This window comes from Cajanus cajan, chromosome 9, assembly GCF_000230855.2.
Source record: "Cajanus cajan strain Asha chromosome 9, NIPB_CcT2T_4, whole genome shotgun sequence".
Lineage (NCBI taxonomy): Eukaryota > Viridiplantae > Streptophyta > Magnoliopsida > Fabales > Fabaceae > Cajanus > Cajanus cajan.
The window spans coordinates 28955620-28979661 of NC_138525.1; the positions used below are offsets into that span (position 1 = coordinate 28955620).

The window sequence follows — 24042 nt, forward strand, 5'->3', positions numbered from 1 at the left end:
GTCACTTACACACTTAGAAGTCCAGATCCACCGTCAGGTATAGCACAGCTGGGTACGGGCTTACCACGACCTTGGCATGCATAACCAAGTCAATTGTGGAGTTCGTCCACCGACTATCCGCAAGGATCCATGCACCTTCCCGAGTACTTGGTTAAAGGAATAACCCTCGACCTCATACCTCACTCCAATACTAGCTAAGGACTTAGAGGAGACTCGCCCAACCCAATGGCCTATCTGAGCACCACTCTCCCAAATCCAGTGGCCTGCCTGAGCACCACTCTCATATATCAGTGGCCTATCCAAGCACCACTCTCAAGAGACTCTATGTGAGCTCTTCCAATTCGAAAATATTTTTCCTCTCCTCAAGTCCTAGGCTAGACTCATGCCATAAGGCATCACATGCAATTATGCATCATACATTATACATGGTCTGCCCACCATGATGATCAACAATCATACACATGTCATAAGACATCACATGCAATAATGCATCATATATCATAAATAGTCTACCCACCATTATGATCAATAAACATACTCATATGAACATATACACATGTCATATCATATTCAAACATTCATACGTATCATCACAAAGCATACATATGAATCCCACCTCACCATACATCATATATCATACATACATGATCTAAACATCAACTTTAAACATGCATAAGCATCAATTTAAAACAATTATTTATAAACAGATTCACGTTCGGCGTAGCCTGAGCTTGCCCAGCCTAATCCCAACATGAGAGTCCTAAGACTCATTGATGTATAGAAAAACCGCAAGTGTACGGTTGTCGTCAAGTAATAAATATCGAATCACAGGGACTACGTGTTTGACCTAGAATTACTAGTATTTTAATTTGAATTTTAAAACAGATAAAATATTTGTTTTGAGATGATAAGATCAGATTCGCTGGTAAAAGAGATAGTAATGCAATTAATGAATAAGATAAAACTTTAAGATAAGATAAGGAGATTTCCGGGAATCTAGGGTTCGCACAAAGAGTTCCAACAATATTGAATTATTATTTTCATTAATTAATTCTATTCCATCTTGAAGGTAGTCTTAACCTAATTTAATCCTTGCACCTTCTCAGGCTACGAGGACGTGTTTAATTAAAATTAATCCCTACTCTCGTGGTAATTACGTTCAATTAAACCCATTAAGATCTTTGTTAATCTATTGCTCCTCGAAAGCTTAAATCAACTCTCGTGATTTAACACTCAAGTCTGTTCCTTTAGGTTCCGATAATTAGGTTCTCCTCTCAGTTCATCCCTAATTATCTATGATTATGAAAATTAAGATTAATTGTTTATCATAATTATAATCAAGTTCTCCTCTCAGTTCATCCTTAATTAATGTTATTACGAAAACAATAATGTTAAAGTTCATATATAAAATATAAAAGAACAAATCAAGAATTGGAATAAAATTAAGAAACTGAATAATGCATTAATAAAGAGGTTCTCAGAGGCTAAGCCCTGATCCCAGAAAAAGGGAAACTACTCACAGGAGTTCATAGTAGTTCTCCAAGAAAAGAAGAATAAAAGAAAAGCAAACCTTAGAGTCGATGGCACAGGCGCCCAACCTTCTCCAAGTGTCAAAAACTAAATAAAACTGTCTCCGAAAACGAAAGTCCTGTTCTAGGCTAACCTCATCTAATTTATAACCTAAAAGGGTAAAAAGGTAAAACTACCAAGATAAAAATTACAAAAATAAAAATAAATCATAAAACTTAAAAAGCTGGGACGCGAAGTGAATCACGGCCGTGACTGAGAGTCACGACCGTGATCTTCTCTGGAGCACATTCATTCACCAAATCGACGCGAAGTGAATCACGGCCGTGACTGAGAATCACGACCGTGATCTTCTCTGGAGCACATCTATGAAGGGTCAGTGGCGTTCACGGGTGTGATTGGGAGTCACGGCCGTGATTTTCTCTGGTGAATCACGGGCGTGATTTAGAATCACGGCCGTGACTTTCCCTGTAGCTCAGCATTTCCTCTTTAATTCTTAAATCTTGATCCTGCTCAGAGAAAACACAACACATACCAAGAAAAGCATAAAATAGGAAAATGATATAAAAATTTATTAAAAACATGAAAGATATGCATGATTATGCTATGAATTCTTGTGAATTAAAGTGCTAAAATACGAGTAAAATACACAACATCAAATAACCCCAAACTTGAACTTTTGTTTGTCCTCAAACAATAATTAGCACTTTGAAAAAAAAAGAATCATCAAGAATTAACTGAGCATTTAAAATCTTCACTCTTAGTCTCACAAGGTCCAATTAGAATCTTAATCTTTCATTACTAGCGCCAACTCTTAGTTTCTAAGAGTTTCATGATGTCAAATCTTGTAAAGCTCATTAGTCAAACGAAGATAATTTAACAGAAATAATTTTTCAATGCTTGTGACACAAATAGGGGTAATATTTTCATTTTTGTTTTTGTCTCACCTAAAACATTTCCCCAGTAGCCAATCAGTGTAGAGAGGATGATAATTTCAAGAACACGTAGCCTCAAAGGGGGTCTAGCTATTTTACTAAACAATTCCCCAGTAGCTAATTAGTTCCCTTAGTTTTCTAAGGTTAAGAATATTCTCCCTCTAACCTATGACCTCAAAGGGGTGCTAGGTGATTTTTTTTTTTTTTTTATTATTATTACCCCCCAAAGGCTTTTAAGCACGAATTAAAAAGAATTTATCTTCAAGAGACTATTTTTATAATTCTCGATCATTTCAAGTCTCAATACTAAGAACCAAGTGCTAGCCACAAAACCAGCTAATTTTTCAACCTTTTGTTCTGAGACTTCAAGATTCAATTCATCACATTCAGTGTTTTCAAAGACGAACAATTTCATTAAAAATATTTACTTTTCAAACACAAATTCAAGCTGGGATTAACTGAATATGTATATATGCATGATTTTTTTTTTTATTTTTTTTTTTTTATTTTTTATTTTTTACTTTGCATGAATGAATGAAATGCGTACATCCTCCTAACCCCAAACTTAAAGATTTGCTTGTCCCGAAGCAAAGAGCTAATGAATGCATGATAGATTATTTTGACAAAATTATAAAATGCATGAATATGCAACCAACCCACAACAGAAAGGAATGCTTGTCCCTAAGCATCAGAGTAAAATAAGGAATAAGAAAGATCTCACTGTGGTGGAAAATCATCTGGATACCGTTGAATGTGCCATTGATACATTTGATCAACCATGTAATTATAATGCTGCTGGCGTTCATCCATTTGTTTCAGCCGGTTATCCATTGATTGAATAGCTGCCAGGATAGCAGCATTGTCCACCTCAGGTCCAGGATGTAGAGGGGGTTGTTCAGGAGCTGCTTCCTCATCTGCAGGAGCCGCTTCCTCAGCTGCTGGAGGTAGGTCCTCTAATGGCTCCAGTGGAAACTGCCGTGTAGCCCGATTCTTTTCAAAAATCACGGGTTGTATCGGTTGAGCCTCAGCAGGGAATCACGGGCGTGATTGGAAATCACGGCCGTGATTCTCTTTGTGAGTTTTCAAAAATTCAAACAGGGGAGATCACGCCCGTGATTTATAATCACGGTCGTGATTCTCTCTGGAGTTTTCCAAAAAAATTTCCAGAGAAGATCACGCCCGTGATTTAGAGTCACGGTCGTGATTCTCTCTGGAACTCTGAAATTTAAAATTTTTTTTTTTTTTTTTTTTTTTTTTTGGAATAAAATTAATGAAATGCGTACATTCTCCTAACCCCAATCTGTTGAAGGCTCAAGAAGACTTTCTACTAGAGGATCTTTTTCTTTACACGGGGGACTTGAATCGATCAAGCAAGCATAATTAGGTTGAATCCCCTCAAGATCTATGTGCTTTCCTCCAACTAGAAAATTCTCCAAGGGATCCCTCAAAATAGATCTCATGACTTCTTCCTCCATGTCTTTAGGCAATATATCAACCCTGCAGCAAATATTTTCAAGAGAAGGTTGTCTAACAGATTTAGCAATATTAAATTCCATTGTTTCATCATTAATGGATAAGGACAATTTTCCATGTTTGACATCTACTATCACGCCTGCTGTAGCCAAAAATGGTCTACCTAGTATGATTGGTATTTGTTTGTCCTCTTCCATTTCTAAAACAACAAAATCTCCCGGAATTAAAAATTTACCTATCTTAACTGGAACATCTTCTAAAATTCCTATGGGATATTTTATAGATCTATCTGCTAACTGGATTGACATTGCTGTAGGCTTTAATTCTCCCATATCTAATTTCTTGCAAATTGATAAAGGCATTAAACTGATACTTGCCCCAAGGTCACATAAGGCTTTTTCAAACCTTAGATTTCCAATGAGACAAGGTATAGAGAAACTACCAGGATCCTTAAGTTTTTTGGGCAAATTATGATGGATCAATGTAACAGTCTCTCTATCATCCAATTTCCTTCGGTTAGCTAAAAGATCCTTAAGAAATTTAGCATATGTAGGCATCTGTTGTAGAGCTTCTACAAATGGAATGTTTACATACACTTGTTTGATCATATTTAAAAATTTTTCAAATTGTCTATCAAGTTTAGTCCTTGCTAACCTTTGAGGAAAAGGAATTGGGGGGTGATAAACAGTTTGAGGCTTTGATGAAGATACTTTTTCTTTTTCTAATCTCTCTTTTTCAGGTTTTTCAACCATAGGAGAAGCGTCTTCATCAATCTCAATATTATCATTTTGATTAGACACAGGTCTGTCTAATTTCTTCCCACTCCTTAAAGTAACAGCATTAACATTTTCAGCTGGGTTTGCAACTGTTTTACCTGGGAACATACCTGGAGAATTGTTTGAACTAGGCATCAACTGTGCAATTTGATTTTCCAGCATCTTGTTGTGGAGAGTAATATTCTCAACCTTGACAGCAAGGTTTTGAATAGAATTTGCCATTGAATCATTGGTCTGTTTTTGATTAGTGACAAAATTCTCCATAAGGTTTTCTAATCTTGAAACACTTTGTTGAATTGAGGGTGTCTGTACTGGATTTCCTTCCCCATTAATGAAGTGATTGGACGGACGGAAATTAGGTTGCTGATTGCTAGTTCCTTGAACTGGGTTATTCTTCCAAGAAAAGTTAGGATGATTCTTCCAACCAGGGTTGTATGTGTTGGAATATGGATTACTCTTCTCTCTTCGAGGAGTGTCATAGAAATTATGAGAAGCTACCACCTGTTCAGTAGTATCTTCTTTTTCTCCAGTAAAAATTGAGGTACAATCTACTGCAGTGTGCCCTTGTTCCCTACAAAGGTCACATACTTGATTTGTAGCCACTGAATTAACCTTAGCTTTTTCCATCTTGTCTAATCTTTGATTAAGAGTATCAAATTTTGCTAAGAGTAACTCAATATTGTTCACTTCATATCGCCCCGGAGTTCCTTTCCTTGCTGTGACTTCTCTTTCACTGTATTGGCTGTGATTTGAGGCTACATTTTCCAAAATAATCATGCAGTCATTAATAGGTTTCCCCATGAAAGATCCTCCAGCTGCTGAGTCTAATATCATGGTGCTTTGTTGGTCCAATCCTTCAAAGAAAAATTGGATGGTAAGCCAACGGTTGAAGCCATGTTGTGGGCATGCTTGAAGATATCCTTTGAACCGCTCCCATGCTTCATAAATAGTCTCTCCAGTGCCTTGTTGGAAATTAGTGATTTTCTTCCTCAATTCTTTAGTTTTAGAAGGAGGAAAGAATTTCTCTAGAAAAGCTCTTTCACATAATTCCCAAGTTGCTATCTTTTCTCTAGGCACTGTTCTTAGCCACACCTTTGCCTTATCTCTCAAGGTGAGTGAGAATAAGCGGAGTCGCATTCCATCAGAAACTTCATCATCAAATTGCTGGGTCTCACAGATTTCCGAGAACCCCTCTAAGTGGTCATTAGGATCTTCTGATGGTAGTCCTCTAAAGGTGTTCTGTTTGAGCATATTCACCAGAGAAGCTGGTACAGTAGCTCCAGTTCGCCAGGTATCCCACGAGCTACGGGTGCAGAGTAATCCCGAAGCGGTAAATTATCTCGTTGTGCAGCCATGTCAAATTCTCTAGAAAGGTTTCTTTTCCTTCTCAGGAGAGTTCTTTCAATCTCAGGATCAAGTGGTGTTGGTTTCCCAAGACGTAGAGATCTCTTTTGCATTAATCCTAAGGCACTGCAAAAAAAAAAGAAAGTGACCCGTGAAATCTGAATTGGAGAAGTAAACACTAAAAAAAAAAAAAATTATTTATTTATTTAATTTTTTTTTTTTTTTAAAAAAAAATTCGAATTAAAATAATTGTAATTTAAATCAAGAGACGTAGTCCCCGGCAACGGCGCCAAAAACTTGATGTATAGAAAAACCGCAAGTGTACGGTTGTCGTCAAGTAATAAATATCGAATCACAGGGACTACGTGTTTGACCTAGAATTACTAGTATTTTAATTTGAATTTTAAAACAGATAAAATGTTTGTTTTGAGATGATAAGATCAGATTCGCTGGTAAAAGAGATAGTAATGCAATTAATGAATAAGATAAAACTTTAAGATAAGATAAGGAGATTTCCGGGAATCTAGGGTTCGCACAAAGAGTTCCAACAATATTGAATTATTATTTTCATTAATTAATTCTATTCCATCTTGAAGGTAGTCTTAACCTAATTTAATCCTTGCACCTTCTCAGGCTACGAGGACGTGTTTAATTAAAATTAATCCCTACTCTCGTGGTAATTACGTTCAATTAAACCCATTAAGATCTTTGTTAATCTATTGCTCCTCGAAAGCTTAAATCAACTCTCGTGATTTAACACTCAAGTCTGTTCCTTTAGGTTCCGATAATTAGGTTCTCCTCTCAGTTCATCCCTAATTATCTATGATTATGAAAATTAAGATTAATTGTTTATCATAATTATAATCAAGTTCTCCTCTCAGTTCATCCTTAATTAATGTTATTACGAAAACAATAATGTTAAAGTTCATATATAAAATATAAAAGAACAAATCAAGAATTGGAATAAAATTAAGAAACTGAATAATGCATTAATAAAGAGGTTCTCAGAGGCTAAGCCCTGATCCCAGAAAAAGGGAAACTACTCACAGGAGTTCATAGTAGTTCTCCAAGAAAAGAAGAATAAAAGAAAAGCAAACCTTAGAGTCGATGGCACAGGCGCCCAACCTTCTCCAAGTGTCAAAAACTAAATAAAACTGTCTCCGAAAACGAAAGTCCTGTTCTAGGCTAACCTCATCTAATTTATAACCTAAAAGGGTAAAAAGGTAAAACTACCAAGATAAAAATTACAAAAATAAAAATAAATCATAAAACTTAAAAAGCTGGGACGCGAAGTGAATCACGGCCGTGACTGAGAGTCACGACCGTGATCTTCTCTGGAGCACATTCATTCACCAAATCGACGCGAAGTGAATCACGGCCGTGACTGAGAATCACGACCGTGATCTTCTCTAGAGCACATCTATGAAGGGTCAGTGGCGTTCACGGGTGTGATTGGGAGTCACGGCCGTGATTTTCTCTGGTGAATCACGGGCGTGATTTAGAATCACGGCCGTGATTTTCCCTGTAGCTCAGCATTTCCTCTTTAATTCTTAAATCTTGATCCTGCTCAGAGAAAACACAACACATACCAAGAAAAGCATAAAATAGGAAAATGATATAAAAATTTATTAAAAACATGAAAGATATGCATGATTATGCTATGAATTCTTGTGAATTAAAGTGCTAAAATACGAGTAAAATACACAACATCACTCATCCACGTCCAGCGCGTTCAACTCACGCTCGGTGTCCTTGAAACAAAGACTCCTAAGAGTATCCATGCCTGACGCAACCAAATCACGTCTGGCCCAACATTCAACCCGAGAGCCCTAAGCTCTTCCATGCCTGGCGCGCTTAACCTGCGCCTAGCCTAATCCCAGTCAGAGAGTTCAGAAACTCTCATCCAAACCAACAAATCCAACCACATGCAAACACAAAAACACAATGCATAGGCTCCATACAACTTAAATAAGCTTAGATCTCACATGCATCCAACCTATGCATCAAAATCTCAAAAAATGAGATTTTCTTCAATCCCTCTATGGATTCTCAACATTCATGCACCTATTGAGTTTCTAAACTCACATGCAACCTAAACAATAAATATTCTAACTTCCCTCACCTGAAAATGGGCTCAAAATGGCCAACAACTGTGACGAAATAGAATTCCCTTCCGAAGCTCAACCCGGAACTTCAATCCTCCCAAAGCAAGCTTCCTAGTCTGAATTTCAAGAAAAGCCAGAAGGCGTTAGTGATCTAGAGGAGAAAAGGAATCATACAAAGAAATTTGGGAGAGAAAAGAGCTCACATACCTAGAGTCCTTCTCTCTAAAACTTCTCTCTAAAAACTCATTCTCCTCAACTGCCCCCAACCCCTATTTATAGACATTCCGGAGTGGTCAGAACGGCCTATATCGAAACCGGAACAGCCCGTTCTGCACTCCCTCAACACGTACAAAAACCACATGCAGAACGGCCCGTTCTCCATCCAGAACGGCCCGTACTCCCCTCCAGAATGGCCCGTGCTCCATCCAAAACGTCCCGTTCTCCAACCAGAACGACCCGTTCTCCCTCCAGAACGGCCCATTCTCAACTACGATTTTCAGTTCAATTTAATAGCTTGGAACGGCCCGTTCCAGATTGGGAACGGCCCGTTCTGGGCTACTAAATCAGCCATTTTTTTTTTTACATTACAGGCATAACCTTTGGTTAGAATATGATCCTAAATTGGTATTGATAGCATTAAGAGATGTTACTATTGTTCCTTGGACCAAATGAAGCAGATAGAAGCAGTGTCTACAATTATACTCGCGTATGCAATTTTTTCATCTCATTTTCTGAGAAGGTAATATTTATGCTGATAAATTTGTGTTTTATGGGATTGAACATAAAATTAACTTTGTTTGGTGGGATCTTCTTCCTAAATTCATTAGAGAAGATTTTTGTCATAATCGTTGGGTTTGCTACCGATTAGATTTTGTTGATGTTTCATGAGTGTTGGTTTAATCCCCCATGATTTTTTTTTATACGTTTTATCATTTGTAATCTTCTTTAAGGGGTACTGTAAATGAATGGTAGGCATTGAGGTGCTAACATTATTTGAATACCTTAATTCTATAATGATACTTAGCACTCCTAACTTTTAAATTAAATAATAATAATAATAAAAGTAATAATAATAATAATAAAGAATAAGAATAATAATAATAATAATAATATTATTATTATTATTATTATTATTATTATTATTCTTCTTAAATTAAATATGCAAAAGTACGAAGTCTCTTTCGTGTTATAGTTATATATATATATATATATATATATATATATATATATATATATATATTATTTGTGTAGGTCATATCATCTTTTTAGAAGATAGCGAATATATTATAAAATTGAAAGAAAAAAGAATTTTAACTCAGATTTATAAATTATTATGCATCCACGTCGTAAATACAACGTAAACTTTATTTTATATCATATATTGGGTGGGCGTTATATTTAGCCGTTCTTAAATTGATTTGTAACTAAGGCTCCGTGTGGGCAACATCTAAAAATTGTGTGGTCATAGTATAATTAAAAAATATATATATTTTACATATAAAAACCAATAACTTTAATTCTTTTACTCTAAACCATACTTTTCAAAATAATGATAAATAAATAACAATACAATCGCTCTTATTTCTTTTAGTAGCGTCGTGCTTTTTTTTTTAAATAAAAATTATTAACATGCAAAACATTACTATAAGAATTAAGATATCTCAACAATGCTAATATCTCTAAACTTATTAACCATCTGCAGCACACCAAAAATATATATATATAAAAAATATTAAAAAAAAGTGAACAATAAACATGAAAAAATATAGACCAAAATGCATGTACATATCAACAAAATCGAAACAATAATAAATAACTCTAATTATAAGAAGAAAAATAAAGGTTCTTAATAAAAGAAGATATAATATCTCACCATTAAAAAAATTAAAAACAAGTATAAAATAATAATCTCATCTTATCTTATAAAATAAATTATAAATATAATTTAATTTTATAAAATTAATTTATAAGATAAAAATCATTCTCTATTAATATATACATTATAATCATATTTTTAATTGATATAAAATTTCCAACATATATACACTAATAATTTATTCATATGTGTGTCGCAAAGACACAAGGGCATAAACTATTTGATGGTGGTTTTAACGTGAAAGAATAGTGGGTAATCTAGTTCAGAAAGTTAGGTATTGAAGGATGATAAGAGGAAAAAGGTGAAGTTAGAATAATAAACAAATAAAGCAAAGCTTGCCAGTTACATTGAGACTTTTGTGGGTGAGAAAAAAGTTGAGACGGGTAAACCAGCTTTTTTAAACACGACCACGTTACCAACCTTTTTTGTTTAGGGTCGGTGCTTGTCCCCATCAATCTCCATTACTTTAACCACAACTTACTCATTAAGAAACTCATTTTAATTTGCTCAAACCAAACACCCCTTTGTTCTTTGCCTTTGATGCATACATATTCCATTGCTGCATGAGCCACATCAAGGTGCAGAAAATGCCTTTAATGCTTTTCCAAAAGTAAAGTTTGCACGGCTTTGTTGGGTTTGGAATTTGGACCTCGTCTCATTGGGTGGCTGCTATAATATTTTAGTGCCACCATGCTTTCTTGGATTTGTATCTATCCTACAAATACGTGAATTAACTGGTAATAAGTTATTTCAGTTTAACTAATAACTTGAAGTTTAAATTTTAAGTATATATATAATTGATTGTGTTAAATTTTAAGAATGATCTTCTTTCACTCAAATAAGATTATCTTTTGTAAAAGACAATGTTTATGGTATGAAGAAGAAAAAAAATATTGTACCCATTGTTTGTTGCTACCCCACTCTCACTTTGTTTTCAGGAGCAGGTGAACTTTTTGCATAATTGAGGCCAACTCTGGTAAATATGGCTCCTAATGCTTCTTCACATTACAAATGCTTCATATTAATAATTTATTGACATGCTATATGTTCCAAGAGGGAAACTAGAGACAAAACACGTGCTGCTGATCTTTGTACTTATTTTTTAATGTGCCTGCTTTTTATAATTTTCACTCTTTATATGCTGCTATTTAACATATTTAACAAAATTCAGTTTCCTTTGTCTAGAAGTTTCATTTTTCTTAGACTCCAGATTCCCAAGTAATTTTGCTCGAGTCATCAAATGGAATTTTAATAGGTAGTAAAGTTCATATTCAAGATTCTAAACATTTATAGTCCTTGGCCTAAAATTGACTAAAAATTTTCTTCAAATTTATATTTATATATTTGAGATGTAAAATAGTTTGTCTAAACTTTAAACCACAATTACTGGATTAACCTAGTAATCAAAGTTGAATAAAATGCATGTAATTACACAAAAAATAGTATTTAAGATAGATAAATACTTTTGTCAATGAAAACCTTTCTTATATGCACAAGTCAAATATGTGTATAAAAAAAAATGATGCCAGAATAATACAATCAAGATTTTGAGAGAGGTGAGCCTCCTACAAAGTCAAAGAATACTCTCATCAATCCTTTGGTAATATATATATATATATATATATATAGAGATCCGATTACTCAAGGAGCAAGTCTACTTAAACTTACTTCATTTAATAACTCATGCTCCATATCAAATCTTAACGATCCAACCATTGAATTTAAAGTTTTTAATATATAGATTAAATTTGTAAATTTTTTAAAAATTTGAAATTTTTTTGATAATTCATTTCATTTACTCCCATAGTAAGTTTACTTAAATTTACTTCATTCAATACTCATGCTTTACATCAAATTTGAGCAATCCAATCGTTAAATTAAAAAATTTTAATGTATAAATTAAACCTACAAATTTTTTTAAAAAAATAAAATTATTTAATATTTCATTTTATCAATTCAAATCAAATATTTTATTAAAAAAAATATACGTTAATTTGAATTAATGAAATAATATATCAAATAATTTTTTAGTTTTTACAAAATTTGCAGACTTTGTCTATTTAGTAAGAAATTTTAATTCAATAATTGAATCGTTAAAATTTAATGTAAAATATGAGTTATTGAGTAAATTAAGTCTAAATATATTTACTCTTTAAATAAATGGTATCTTTTCATATATATATATATATATATATATATATATATATATATATATATATATATGTTTTGGACTCATACAAATAAATTGGTGACTTTCGTCATTTACATAAATAATGAAGTCGTATTAAACTGTTAAATTATGTAGGTAACATTCCTTTTACCATTATATTTTAATAATGAACATACAAAAACACATGATTTACAGTAAACTGGAATCTATATTATTTCAGGTTTCTGAAGGACTGAACAAGTAATTACACGTGACAAATCTGTACCATTTCGCGCATTTCATGGTACTACGTTTTGACATCATGTGCCGTCCAATTTTATTGTTTTACTCCTTTCTCTTTAAAAATTTGTACTAGAATCAATTTTTTTCTCTTTTCTTTCTGTTCTTGTACTGTTTTTGAATTTTAAAAAAAAATCAAAATTTAAGTCAATTTCTCTCCTAACTCCCAAGTTGTGATATGTTTTTTATATTAATTTTATTTTGATTTTAATTAACATACAAAATATTTTTTTATTTTCATATAATAACGTTATATAGTAGATACAATACAAGTTTGTTAAAATAATTTTTTATTAGTTCAAAATATAAAAATTATTAAAATCTTGGGGTTTAGGATTTATCGGAGGGAGGATTTGGATTTCTTTATCGTCATAGCCAAAGAGAGAATTTGGATTTAGGATTTGGTGAATGAAAAGAAGAATGACAAGAGAAATTCCATTAATAACGTTGTCGTTAAGATCAAGGAATTTGATGATTTCGTGATTATGGAGTTCAAGTTTGGGATCGACGGGGAAAATCTTCGTTGAAAAGACCAAGTTTGGGAGGTGGGTGTTGAGATTATGGGATTTGAGTTCAGGTGTTGTTGAGGTAAAACTTTTCGACCTTGAGTGTTGTCGGAGAACAAGTTTAATGTGAGGTTGGGTATTGAATATGTTTCTATAGTTTGGACACTATAATTAGAAGGAGGATTCAAATTACATTAGTTATAGCCTAAAACCATGTAAAACACTTCTAATATTACATTAATTAATGAGAATACTAATGAAGGACAGAATATTCACATCAATTTTAAAAAATTGATGTAATTATCATAATCTTTTATATTTAATTACAAAAATGTTACTATGTTCATTTTTTATATTAATTTTTATATAACAGATGTAGAATTATTGTCGTAGAACAATAATTCTCTAATAGTAAATTTACATACTTTATCTTTTAATTTATATAATTTAAAATAATTTTCTTAGTTTTTATATTTATGTTATTTTAATATTTTTTAGTCTTTATTATTAATTTTTTTATAATATAATTTCTATATGAGTGATGTAGGTTGTGGATTTATTAAATCCACGTGGCATTAATATATTTGGTTTTTAGATTGCAATTTGCCACCTAATGGTTTAGGTGCTATGCAGTCATCAACAATTTGAATGTTCATTGGGGTAACATTCGTTCATAGTAAATATTGATTGTACACAAAATCATTCAATTCCTACATTTTTCTCTCACAAACCAATAAGTGACACATGATTGTCCATAAAATTAAATTCATCACCATCACATGTATCTAATAAATCCACATCATTCACACAAAAATGACATCACAAAGAAATTAATGACAAGAACTAAAAATAAATATACACTCATTTTGATCCCTAAATTTATAAAGCAATCTCATATTAGTCTCTAAAACTAAGATATTGTCAAATAAGTCTCTAGAATGTCAAATAAGTCCTTAAATTTAATTACTTAGTGTCTTTTTATTTCCTTAATATATATTAAAATTATTACTTTAATCACTTTTAGGAATATTTTTAATAATTTTTTAATTTCAGTAATTAATATGACAACTCCTTTCAAATTTAGGGACCAATTAGAGTATTTATTCATTAAAAAACATAAATATACTACTAAAAAGTAAAATCAATAAAATTATATATTGAAATTAAAAAGGTATTTTGGAAGAAAAAAATTAAGAATATAAAAATATTAAAGTGATGAAATTTGTTTGTAATGTAGAAGAAGGTATGAGTTGCCACGTAAGCAGTTTTGATTTCTATTTATACCCATGAAACAGCTTCTCTTATTCCCTTTTCCCTCTCCCACTACTCTCGTGTTCTTTCTTAATTTTCCGGTGAAATGGATGGCGGCAAGTGGGGCGGCGCCGGCGTTATGACGGCGGCGCACATCGACGACTTTAAGTGGATCGCGTCGATCCTCGACCCCGAAATCTCAAACGACGACGTCAAACCTTGCAAGTCCGATCCCTTCACCTCTCACCTCAACCAAGCTTTCCAAAATCTGGTTAGTTACTTACTCTTCTCTCACCCACAACACTTACTATTCCTAACTTAACTTATAAAATTAATAACATGTTTCATATCAAACTCATACTTTAATGCTTATGAAGGATCATATAAAACTCTTTTATAATATTAATTCATTTCAGTAATATGATGTATTCAGTTTTTCAAAAGTTATTATTTATACTACCATTAAATTATAAACTATTACAAATTTGTTATTTTAATAATAATCACTATGAAAATCATGTTAAAGCTGACTTTTTTTTTACTATTATTAATAATGATTATTCTTAAAACATAGATGTAATTTTATAATTTTTTATTTTATCGATTAGAATCAAAGTTTTATTTCTTCTGTATGTTAACCTAAAAGCCTTTATTAATATTATCCATACTATACTAGGGTGATATCTCGAATTTCATCCTAGAACATCACTTAATTTCGTCCAAGTATTCATGATTTATTTTGTCTTCATATATATTGGTTTCAACTTTAATATGTAAAACTTATTTAAATAGAAGTTAAAATTAAGTGTTTTGAAAATTTTTGTATCAAAAATAAAAAACATGAGACACTTTATAAAGTTGTAGTTAAACACTTTTAGTCTAACTAATTGAGAAAATAATCCTTAAATTTGTGTGAAAAGAATGGATGGTGGAGAAAGGAAGAAAGCTGGTTGAAGTAGAATTGGTTTGTGTTCTCAAATTGATGCATGAATTGAAGAAGGAAGAAAAAGATTATATATAGATGGTGTGTGTGGTTTAGGTAGAGGAAGAGGAAGACTAGAGGAATAAAGAAATAACGTTGGGGATATTAGTTGAACAAAAAGGCAAATGAAAAAGGTGAAAGCCACGTCAGCAGGAGTTGTTTTGTGAACAACAAGACATAAGACATGCCTTCTTCATTATTACTAGCTTTTCTCTTCACAACTCGTGGGAACGCAGTACTTCACACTTTGGATCTAAACATTATCTTTTTTTTTTCCCTCTCTTTTTGTATTTTTAACATTCCCCTTATTTGAACTTTTCTCTTCATTATTCGTGTATTTTTTAATAAAAAAAATGTTTATAATTTTATAAATTCTTGCTTTTAAGAAATATTTGGAGAAATCATAATTAAAAAGCTAGTTATTGGGTTAAATTGATTGAAAATTTGAAATAAATATTTCATCCACCACAAATTATTCATGAGAAAGGCACTATAAAAAATATTATATATAGTAACATACAAAAAGTATTATTATAAATATAATATATGTATGAATAAATCTATTTGATATGTAATTATACAAATTTTTAATATTAATTTCAAATGAGATTCAATAACATACATTATGTGATATTATAACTTATACTTTTTTAAAATATATCAATATATATTATGTATAGTATAATTAAAAATAATTTTTAATAATAAGTATTGTGTCACTATAAAATATGTAATATTATATGATAAATTTTTTTTATATAATCACATATATAACAAATATGACGACCAATCAAATTCCATTAATGATGTCTTCTCAAATTAACTTCGTTGCATAGCAGATATCAAGAATGATTCAAGGATGACTTTGCAATTCATATACAAAAATTTTCGTTTGCTCTGTGTATCCGCTAAAGAAGAAAAGAATAAAACAAAGCGATATGGGTCTTTCCTTTATTCTTTTATTTATATATAAATCTCAAATCTATTATATCTTTTTTATTCCTCTTTTTTTTTTAATTAAGAAAATCGAGTTTCATATAAGGAGATTCACAACATCATACACTCATTAACCAACTAAGTTTTACTACTTTGGTACCTTTTTTATTCACATACATGTAAATAATAAATTCCCAACTGTGGTTAAATAAAAAACTTTAAATCTCCCTTGCTATTATAGATAAACATCTAGATAGATAAAGATGTATACAACGTTGGAAGAATAAATAATAAATATAACGAGTATGTGAAAAGACAGAAACAAAATTATTTAAAATGGGTGTAAAATTTAAGGTATTTTATATTTGTTTCCTCCCACAGTAAATTGCATCCACTAGGTGCTTTTCCAATTGCTTCCGAAAGAATAACACATTACTTTTTATAAAGTGATGAAGATATTATTGCGCACGATCTAAATGGGTCCATTGAAAAGGCTTTTGGCTGGTGGAGGTGGAGGTGGAGGCTTTTGTTTCTTCCTTCAGTCCTTGTATAGCTTATCTTTTAAGTGCTTTATTTTGTACCTTTTGCATGTTAAAAACAAGAACAATAAAAGAAAATTATGCTATGTATTCATACAACAATATTTTTGTTTATCTTTTTTCATTCTATCATTTATCACCTCTAACTTTTTCTTTTTCACTCTCTTTCGTTTTGCCTCAGCTTCTCATTTATTATTGTACAATTTGTTGAAAATACTATCATACAAATAACATTTTTCTTACGAAAAACCTATACTAGTTAAGATAGAAAGGGTAAAAAATGATGAGACAATGAAGGGTAAGACTTGAAGAAGGTATTATTAGTGCCAAATAACTTTAGAAATTGATGATAAAAGAATTTGTTTGTTTACAAGCTTTTAGAAGATTTTCTTTACTGAAAATAAAAATATTTTTTTAAAATAGAGAAACTCTAAATAAATACTTTTAATTTGTAACTAAACATAGTTAAAATATAAGTTGACACTTATGTAAGGTGTTGTTGATAATTGCAGGATGCAGTAACAGCATTTTCGACTACATGTGGTGGAACAGGAGTAACAGATGATACCTTTGTTTGCTCCCAAAACCTCACTCCCTTGCAATCCACCATCTCTGCAACTATTGATTCTCAGTCCTCTATTTGTGGTACTGGTAATATAATTTTCTATAGTAATATATATGCACATATGAGTTGGATATAAATTTATTAAAAGTTTCTTTATTAAAAATTATTTTGTGTTTTTGGGAAAAAAAATTCTCAAAAACGTTTTTAACCTATCTAAACTGATTTTATATCAAGTTTTCATCTCTTACACAGGCACTAATACTTTTGATTGATAACCACAACACCACCTAATTAAAAGTTGAATGACATGAAAATAGATTTTACAACATGAATTTAATTAAAATGCATACAAATTAATAAGGTTGGTTTTTGCCATGATTATGTAATCATAAAGTGGCACTTAGCTGCTTGTTGTAAAATATTATTAGCTTTTGTGATAATTACTTTCAAAATTTATATTTAAGCTGTCACACTAAATTTCTGCTCGTATATTTTTTTTTTCTTCTCTTGATTAGATAAAGGGTTAGTTTCTTACAATGATTTTTAACTAAAGATTTTTAGAAAAGGTAGAAGCTATAATTATTGTTAATTTACAATAAAAATTAATTAAAAAATTGATTTTATGATAAATTATTCGATATAACTTCTAATTTTAAATTTTTTAACTTATAATTATTTTGAAAAACTGAAACAGATACATGGAAAACTAAAAAAACAAAAATAATTTTTAGAAAAGAATAGATTCTTTTAAGAAAAACTGAAACAAATTAATGGACATAAAAAGTCTTTCCTAAACTTTTATTTTTTTTATTATTAAAAGTGATTCATGTCAAGTAGGATTGTGCATGCATGGGTTACATAATTATTATGTGTCCTTTCTATTTTGCATATAAAATCTGTCTCATGTCTACAGTACCAATTATTTGAAGTTCAAATAATGCAACAAGTAGGGTATGTTTTTGGGGTATACAAAAAAGATTTGTGACATGATGTCATAGGATAGGAAGAAAAAAGTAATAAAGTATTAACAAAATGTTTACAATCAAAAGGTGTCCAAATATGATTAGTGTATATATAGTTTGTGAATGGTTGAAGATTTAGGATTGAATTGGTTAATGGGCATGTTGCAGTTGGGAGCCCAGTGTCTGCAAACAAACCAAACAGCACAGAAAATGAAAAAGTCAAAGGAAACACAACAACAAGTGGTTCCTCACGTGACCCATCTGATGAAGATGAAGCAGGCACTAACGCTATTGATATAAAACGTCTCAGAAGGTATTCTACTGAAAAATACTCTTTATTTTTCAATAATAAAATTTTCAAAAGTTTTTTAAACTGAATTAATGTATTCAAATAGGTTTCATGTCTCAACTAAATTATTAGGGTTAAATATTGATATAATTGTAATATATATGCACAAGACTCTATATTTAAACTTTGTTGCTTTATAAATTAAAAAATAATATGTATGATATCTCAACCATTTCAAGCTAATTATAAACTATGTTCAATGTATTTATTTGCCCTTGATTATTATGATTTCAGGAAGTTTTCTAATCGCGAGTCTGCAAGGAGGTCCAGAAGAAGAAAACAAGCCCATTTGGCTGACCTCGAGTGGCAAGTAATTCATTTATCTAAAACCTCTTTTTATGTTTTCACACTTTCTTCTTTCACTTCTCCTTACACCCTTTTCTTTTTTTTCTTTTTTTTTATCACATCATTCACCAAAGTTTTTATTCTTATTGTCTCTTGTCTCTCTTCTTCAATACAATATTGTATATAACCTATAAGAACTATGCTAACAACACTTTTTAATTCTATATTATATCATTTTAAACATGTTTTTACAATATATTAAAAATTATATATTTTGTGATCACACTTTATTTTAGGGATGAGTAAAAGTCAATCCATTTATGGACCCAATCATGTCCTTTGTTGGTTTAGATAGATTTGAGTGTTAAAACTAAATTTAATATAATTTTTAAAACAAGTCTCGATTATACTTCGGATTGTCTTAACCCATCATTTATTATTTTAAAATATATAAATTAACTCACATATATTAAATACAAATACTTTTTTTTTGTATGAGAGCATTTTTAAATTTTTTTCTCGATGAGATGGATTTTAGGAGTTTTCTTAACTTATTATCTAATTCTATTTTTATTTATCATTATTATTAATAAATTAAATTTTAATATTTTAAAATAAATCATTGATATATAAAAATAATCTCATGCTATAGTATAAATTATTTATCATAAATCTAAAATATAATGTTTATGTTTAAAAATATCTATTTATACAAATTAATTATAAATATATTTTATATATCCAAGCATGGTGTTTTTTTTTATATCTAATTTATTATAAATTTTAGTTATATAAAATAAATATTTAACACTTGTATTGTACATACTAAAATATTAATTTTTAAAATAATTATGTATTAATAATAAAATATTTTTTAATAGATAGTACTTTTGTGTAACATTATACTATATTTATAAGGAAATTATTTATTTTAAAATATATCATAAAATATACCTCAATTTAAGTTTATATCTTTTTTATTTCATAATTTAACTATACATACTAATATTAATATACTGAATTAAAATGTCGAATTGATTGAGTCCATCTCAAATATTTTAGATCTTAATTGGATTAGTTCGGATTTAAATAAAAAAAATTACAATCAATTTTTGGGTCGAGTAAGAACAAGAATAAATTCATTTCAACTCATCTTTACTCACTTTCATTTTATTTAACAAGTCCCACTAATTGTAATTTTATGAATTTTTTTTTATAAATTTTAACCGATAATAATAAACATAAAAGGAATGTGGCTGAGAATGCATTAATAAATAGTACTCAACATAAAATGACGTCAAACAATTTTTGCCCTTTGTTTAAATCTTGTAATTCTCTTTTTTTTTTTTTCAGGTAGAACGGATGTGGAAGGAGGGTAAACATAGTCCTTGCCCTTCTTTCTCAATATTTTTTAAACTTACATGCATAAACTCTAATTTCTTATATAAAAAATATATCATTTTATAATTTATTAAAAGAATAACGTATGTTTATTTTATTTTATTTTTTCTCCTTCTTCCTCATAGATTCGTTCTTGTTATTTTAGAAATTCAATCATGTAGATCCTTGATATGACTCAGGTAATCATTGTGAAACTTTGAATTTTGTGTTCTTAGGTTGAACGGCTGAGACTGGAAAATGCAAACCTATTTAAGCAGCTTACAGATGCAAGCCAACAATTTCGTGAGGCTGATACGAATAATCGAGTCCTAAAATCTGATGTCGAAGCTTTGAGAGCTAAGGTATCAGTTCTTCAGTGTATATTTATAAGGAACATATAGTAGGTACCAGAAGATGAAAAAAATTAACAACTTGGTGAAAGAATAAAATGAATTACGAACCCATGTATAGAGATGAAATTAGGGCAAGATATATATATATATATAAGTTATCCGGTTGACATTAAGTTAAAAATTAAGCTTATTTTCCCATGATAAATATGTACAATGGGAATTTATAATATCTATATCTATTTCCCCTCGAAACCTATTATGAGGGAGAATATTTTTAGTTTTAGTTTAATTTTGATATATTACAGGTGAATAAATTAGAAATTACTTTTGATATAATTTTTAAAACAATCATTATAAAAGTCAAATGCATTTTAGTTGCATAATAATCTATCAATTTTTTCAATTAAATTATAAATATTATGTTAATTATTAAAATTGAGTTCAAATTTTTGTAAGATTACATATTCAAGTCTTATGAATAAAAAAAGGTGATTAAGAAGAAATTTTTTTACCAAAACTGGTCGGTTAAATTTTTCCGTTAACACATTAATCAATAGATATTTCATAATAATAAAGATATAGAATTTGTTTAGATAAGCTTTCTTATAAGTATTTTTAAGAAAGAAAAATGAAATTTTTTCCATAAGTTAAAATTAACTTATTCATAAGTTAATGTGAAAAAATTTTCTGCTATTAACATTCCCAAAACCATATTTTTAACTTAGGCATAATTTAGTTATGAAAAAGCTTATTTTAATTTTTATTTTCCAAAAGTGTTTCTGAAAAAACTTATTCAAACATATCCATGGCTACAAAAAATTAGGTCAAAGTTATTTTGTCTCATCACAACTCAACCCAAATTTTTACTAGTCCGAAGTGGGCTAACCGTAATGAGTTGGTTCAAACCATGAACCCAATTTATTTTATAATATTTTAATTATTAAATAATAAATAATAAATTTAATATTTATATATATATTGTTAATGTTCATCTTAGAGGTAACATTTTATGCATATTGAGTTATATTTTTTATTTTTAACATTCATATATTGTTACAATTAATTATTTTATTTTATTTCTATTATTATGTATTATATTTTATTATTTTATTGTATAAATGATAATATATTTTCCTATTTTAGTTTATAGTTATTAAAAATGCTTGTATTAACTTATTATACGAAAACTAATTTATTTTAATAAATTTTAAAATTTAGCCCATGAACTAACCCATTTGACTCGCTGCCCATTATAAGACAAATTGGATCATAAAATTTTGGCAGATGATAAATACACCTTCACTCTCGTATAAACACACTCCCTTTTAAAAAAAATATAAAATGTTTAAATTACCCTTTAAAAAAAATGAAATTTCTAAATTTACATCTCCCTTCCCAGCACCCCCCTTCCCCGCACAGAACGGCACTAGAACGGGCCGTTCTTCTTGTAAAAAGGCCCGTTCTGATTGCAGAACGCCCCGTTCTGCTTTCAGAACGGCCCGTTCTGCAAGCAGTATAGGTCGTTCTGCTTGCAGTACAGGCCTTACTAAAAACAGTACAGGCCGTTCTGCTTGCAGAACGGGCCGTTCTGGGGCCGTTCTATTGCAGTACAGGTCACCGCGTCACTTTTAAAATAACTATCTTATGACTGATTTTAAAACTCCGATTTTAAAAGTCATTTTTGTACTAGTGTGTCTTTCCATAGAACAAGTAAGAGTCTTTCTCTTACAAGACTACCTGCTGACATTGCGCACCCCTCTTCTTTCTCTTTCTGGCACTCCTCTTCTTCTTCTTTTTTCCCGCACCTCGCACACCCCTCTTCTTTCTCTTTCTGGCACTCCTCTTTTTCTTCTTCTTCTTACTGTTACGGAAAGTTCTTTCCGGAATTATATGAACAATAATTTTACTATTCCGGAAAGTACTTTCCGGAATGCTAATGACTGTAAAAGAACCTTTCTTATGCTGGTTATGGTGGGGCTAGTCCTTTTTTTCTATTCAGAATGACTGTAAAAGTATATTGCTTAATGACATTGAGCAGAAAGAGGCTTTGGGAAGAAGAGGGGTGTGGAGTGTGGGGTGCGGGGAAAGGAGGTGCGGGAAAGGGAGGTGTAAATTTAGGAATTTCATTTTTTTTAAAAGGGTAATTTAGACATTTTATATATTTTTTTTTAAAAAGGGGGTGTGTTTATACGAGAGTGGAGGTGTGTTTATCATCTGCCTAAAATTTTCAACCTAGTATCATATTGGCCCAACCCAATTCAGTCCAAAAATATGTTGGTCTATAATATGCTGGTTCAAATTGACAACTCTACATGAAACAAGTGTTTTCAATTACATACTCCATGTTTTTCTAGCTAATAAAGAAGTTGTTTTCTTCATGAATTTAGGTTAAGTTAGCTGAGGATATGGTCACTCGGGGCTCACTCCCTTTTAGCAATCAGCTTCATCAAAATCAGTGTCAATTAGGCACCCCACCACAGCTCAACACGAATAGTACTCTACGTGGCATGGCACATGTTTCACCAACCATCACCATCCAAGGGAATAATAACAATGATGCTTCATATGGTGCTGCTGGAATCACAGTTAGTAGCTTGGATATACCTTGCAATGATTTCAATAACGATAATGTTGTGAGCTCTATGACTACCTTGTGGCCTTAAGCCTTTCATTAACTTTGTAGTACTGTCTAGTTAGATATCCAACTTTTATGTATGCCTTATTAGATTTGTAGGTTATATCATGGAAAATATTGTTGCTATTTTCCATGCACAAAAAACTTTTTCTACTTGTACCAAACTATCTAGAATACTTAATTAGCATGTTGTGTGTTGAACTAAACAGTTTCTTTCTTCTTCTTTTTTTCTTTCTTTTTTTCCCTTTAGTTTGCTTGTTTGTTAAATTTAGTTAACAAAAAAGAAGTGGGTAATACAGCTCATTGGTGATTGATTTCCTGAAATAGACTTGGTGTGATACATGTCATTGCTATTAATTATTGGAAGTGTCCCTTGAGTTTAAAAAAAAAATCCAAATTAATGATATAATGCAATCCGATGAAAAATAATTGTTGAATGTTAGATAGTAATAAGACTACTCATTAATTTATCATATATAAAAATAATTGTCAAAAAATTATTGCTGAGCTAACATTTTTTTATGCGACTGTCTTGTCGATTGATTCATCTTTTAAGTATAGACCGTTAAAAATTAAAATAATTTTTTCTTATGGTAATATTTAGCTTAGCATAAAAAAAATTAAGATAAATTACATGGGTGGTTAATTTTAAGAAGAAGAAAAAACAACTAATGCTTATGCTATATATGGAAACATTCTAAATGCGATATTTTTCAATGTAAACCAAGTCTCCAAGCAGATAATCTAAATTTATGTATTAAGTAATTTATCGCATTATTTACAATAATTTTCTTTGTGGCTTTCCATTACAAAT

At 30.6% G+C, this 24042-nt stretch overlaps 1 protein-coding gene and 1 non-coding gene across 3 annotated transcripts; both read left to right on the plus strand.

Annotated features, from left to right (window-relative positions):
- The first annotated feature begins 5600 nt into the window (after window positions 1-5600).
- On the plus strand, window positions 5601-5707 carry LOC145952245 (small nucleolar RNA R71). Its single transcript, XR_014429924.1, has one exon. It is a non-coding gene; the product is annotated as a small nucleolar RNA R71 (small nucleolar RNA).
- Window positions 5708-14283: 8576 nt separating this feature from the next.
- On the plus strand, window positions 14284-23434 carry LOC109790841 (bZIP transcription factor RISBZ4). Of its 2 annotated transcripts, none has more exons than XM_020350086.3 (6): window positions 14284-14513; window positions 17212-17350; window positions 18395-18539; window positions 18810-18885; window positions 20477-20602; window positions 22981-23434. In XM_020350086.3, exons 1-6 carry the CDS (start codon window positions 14349-14351, stop codon window positions 23254-23256), a joined length of 927 nt encoding a protein of 308 aa, XP_020205675.1. In that variant the 5' UTR covers window positions 14284-14348; the 3' UTR covers window positions 23257-23434. The 2 variants fall into 2 exon arrangements, with proteins under 2 accessions (XP_020205675.1, XP_020205676.1); XM_020350087.3 differs by having other exon boundaries at window positions 17212-17344.
- The last annotated feature ends 608 nt before the right edge of the window (window positions 23435-24042 follow it).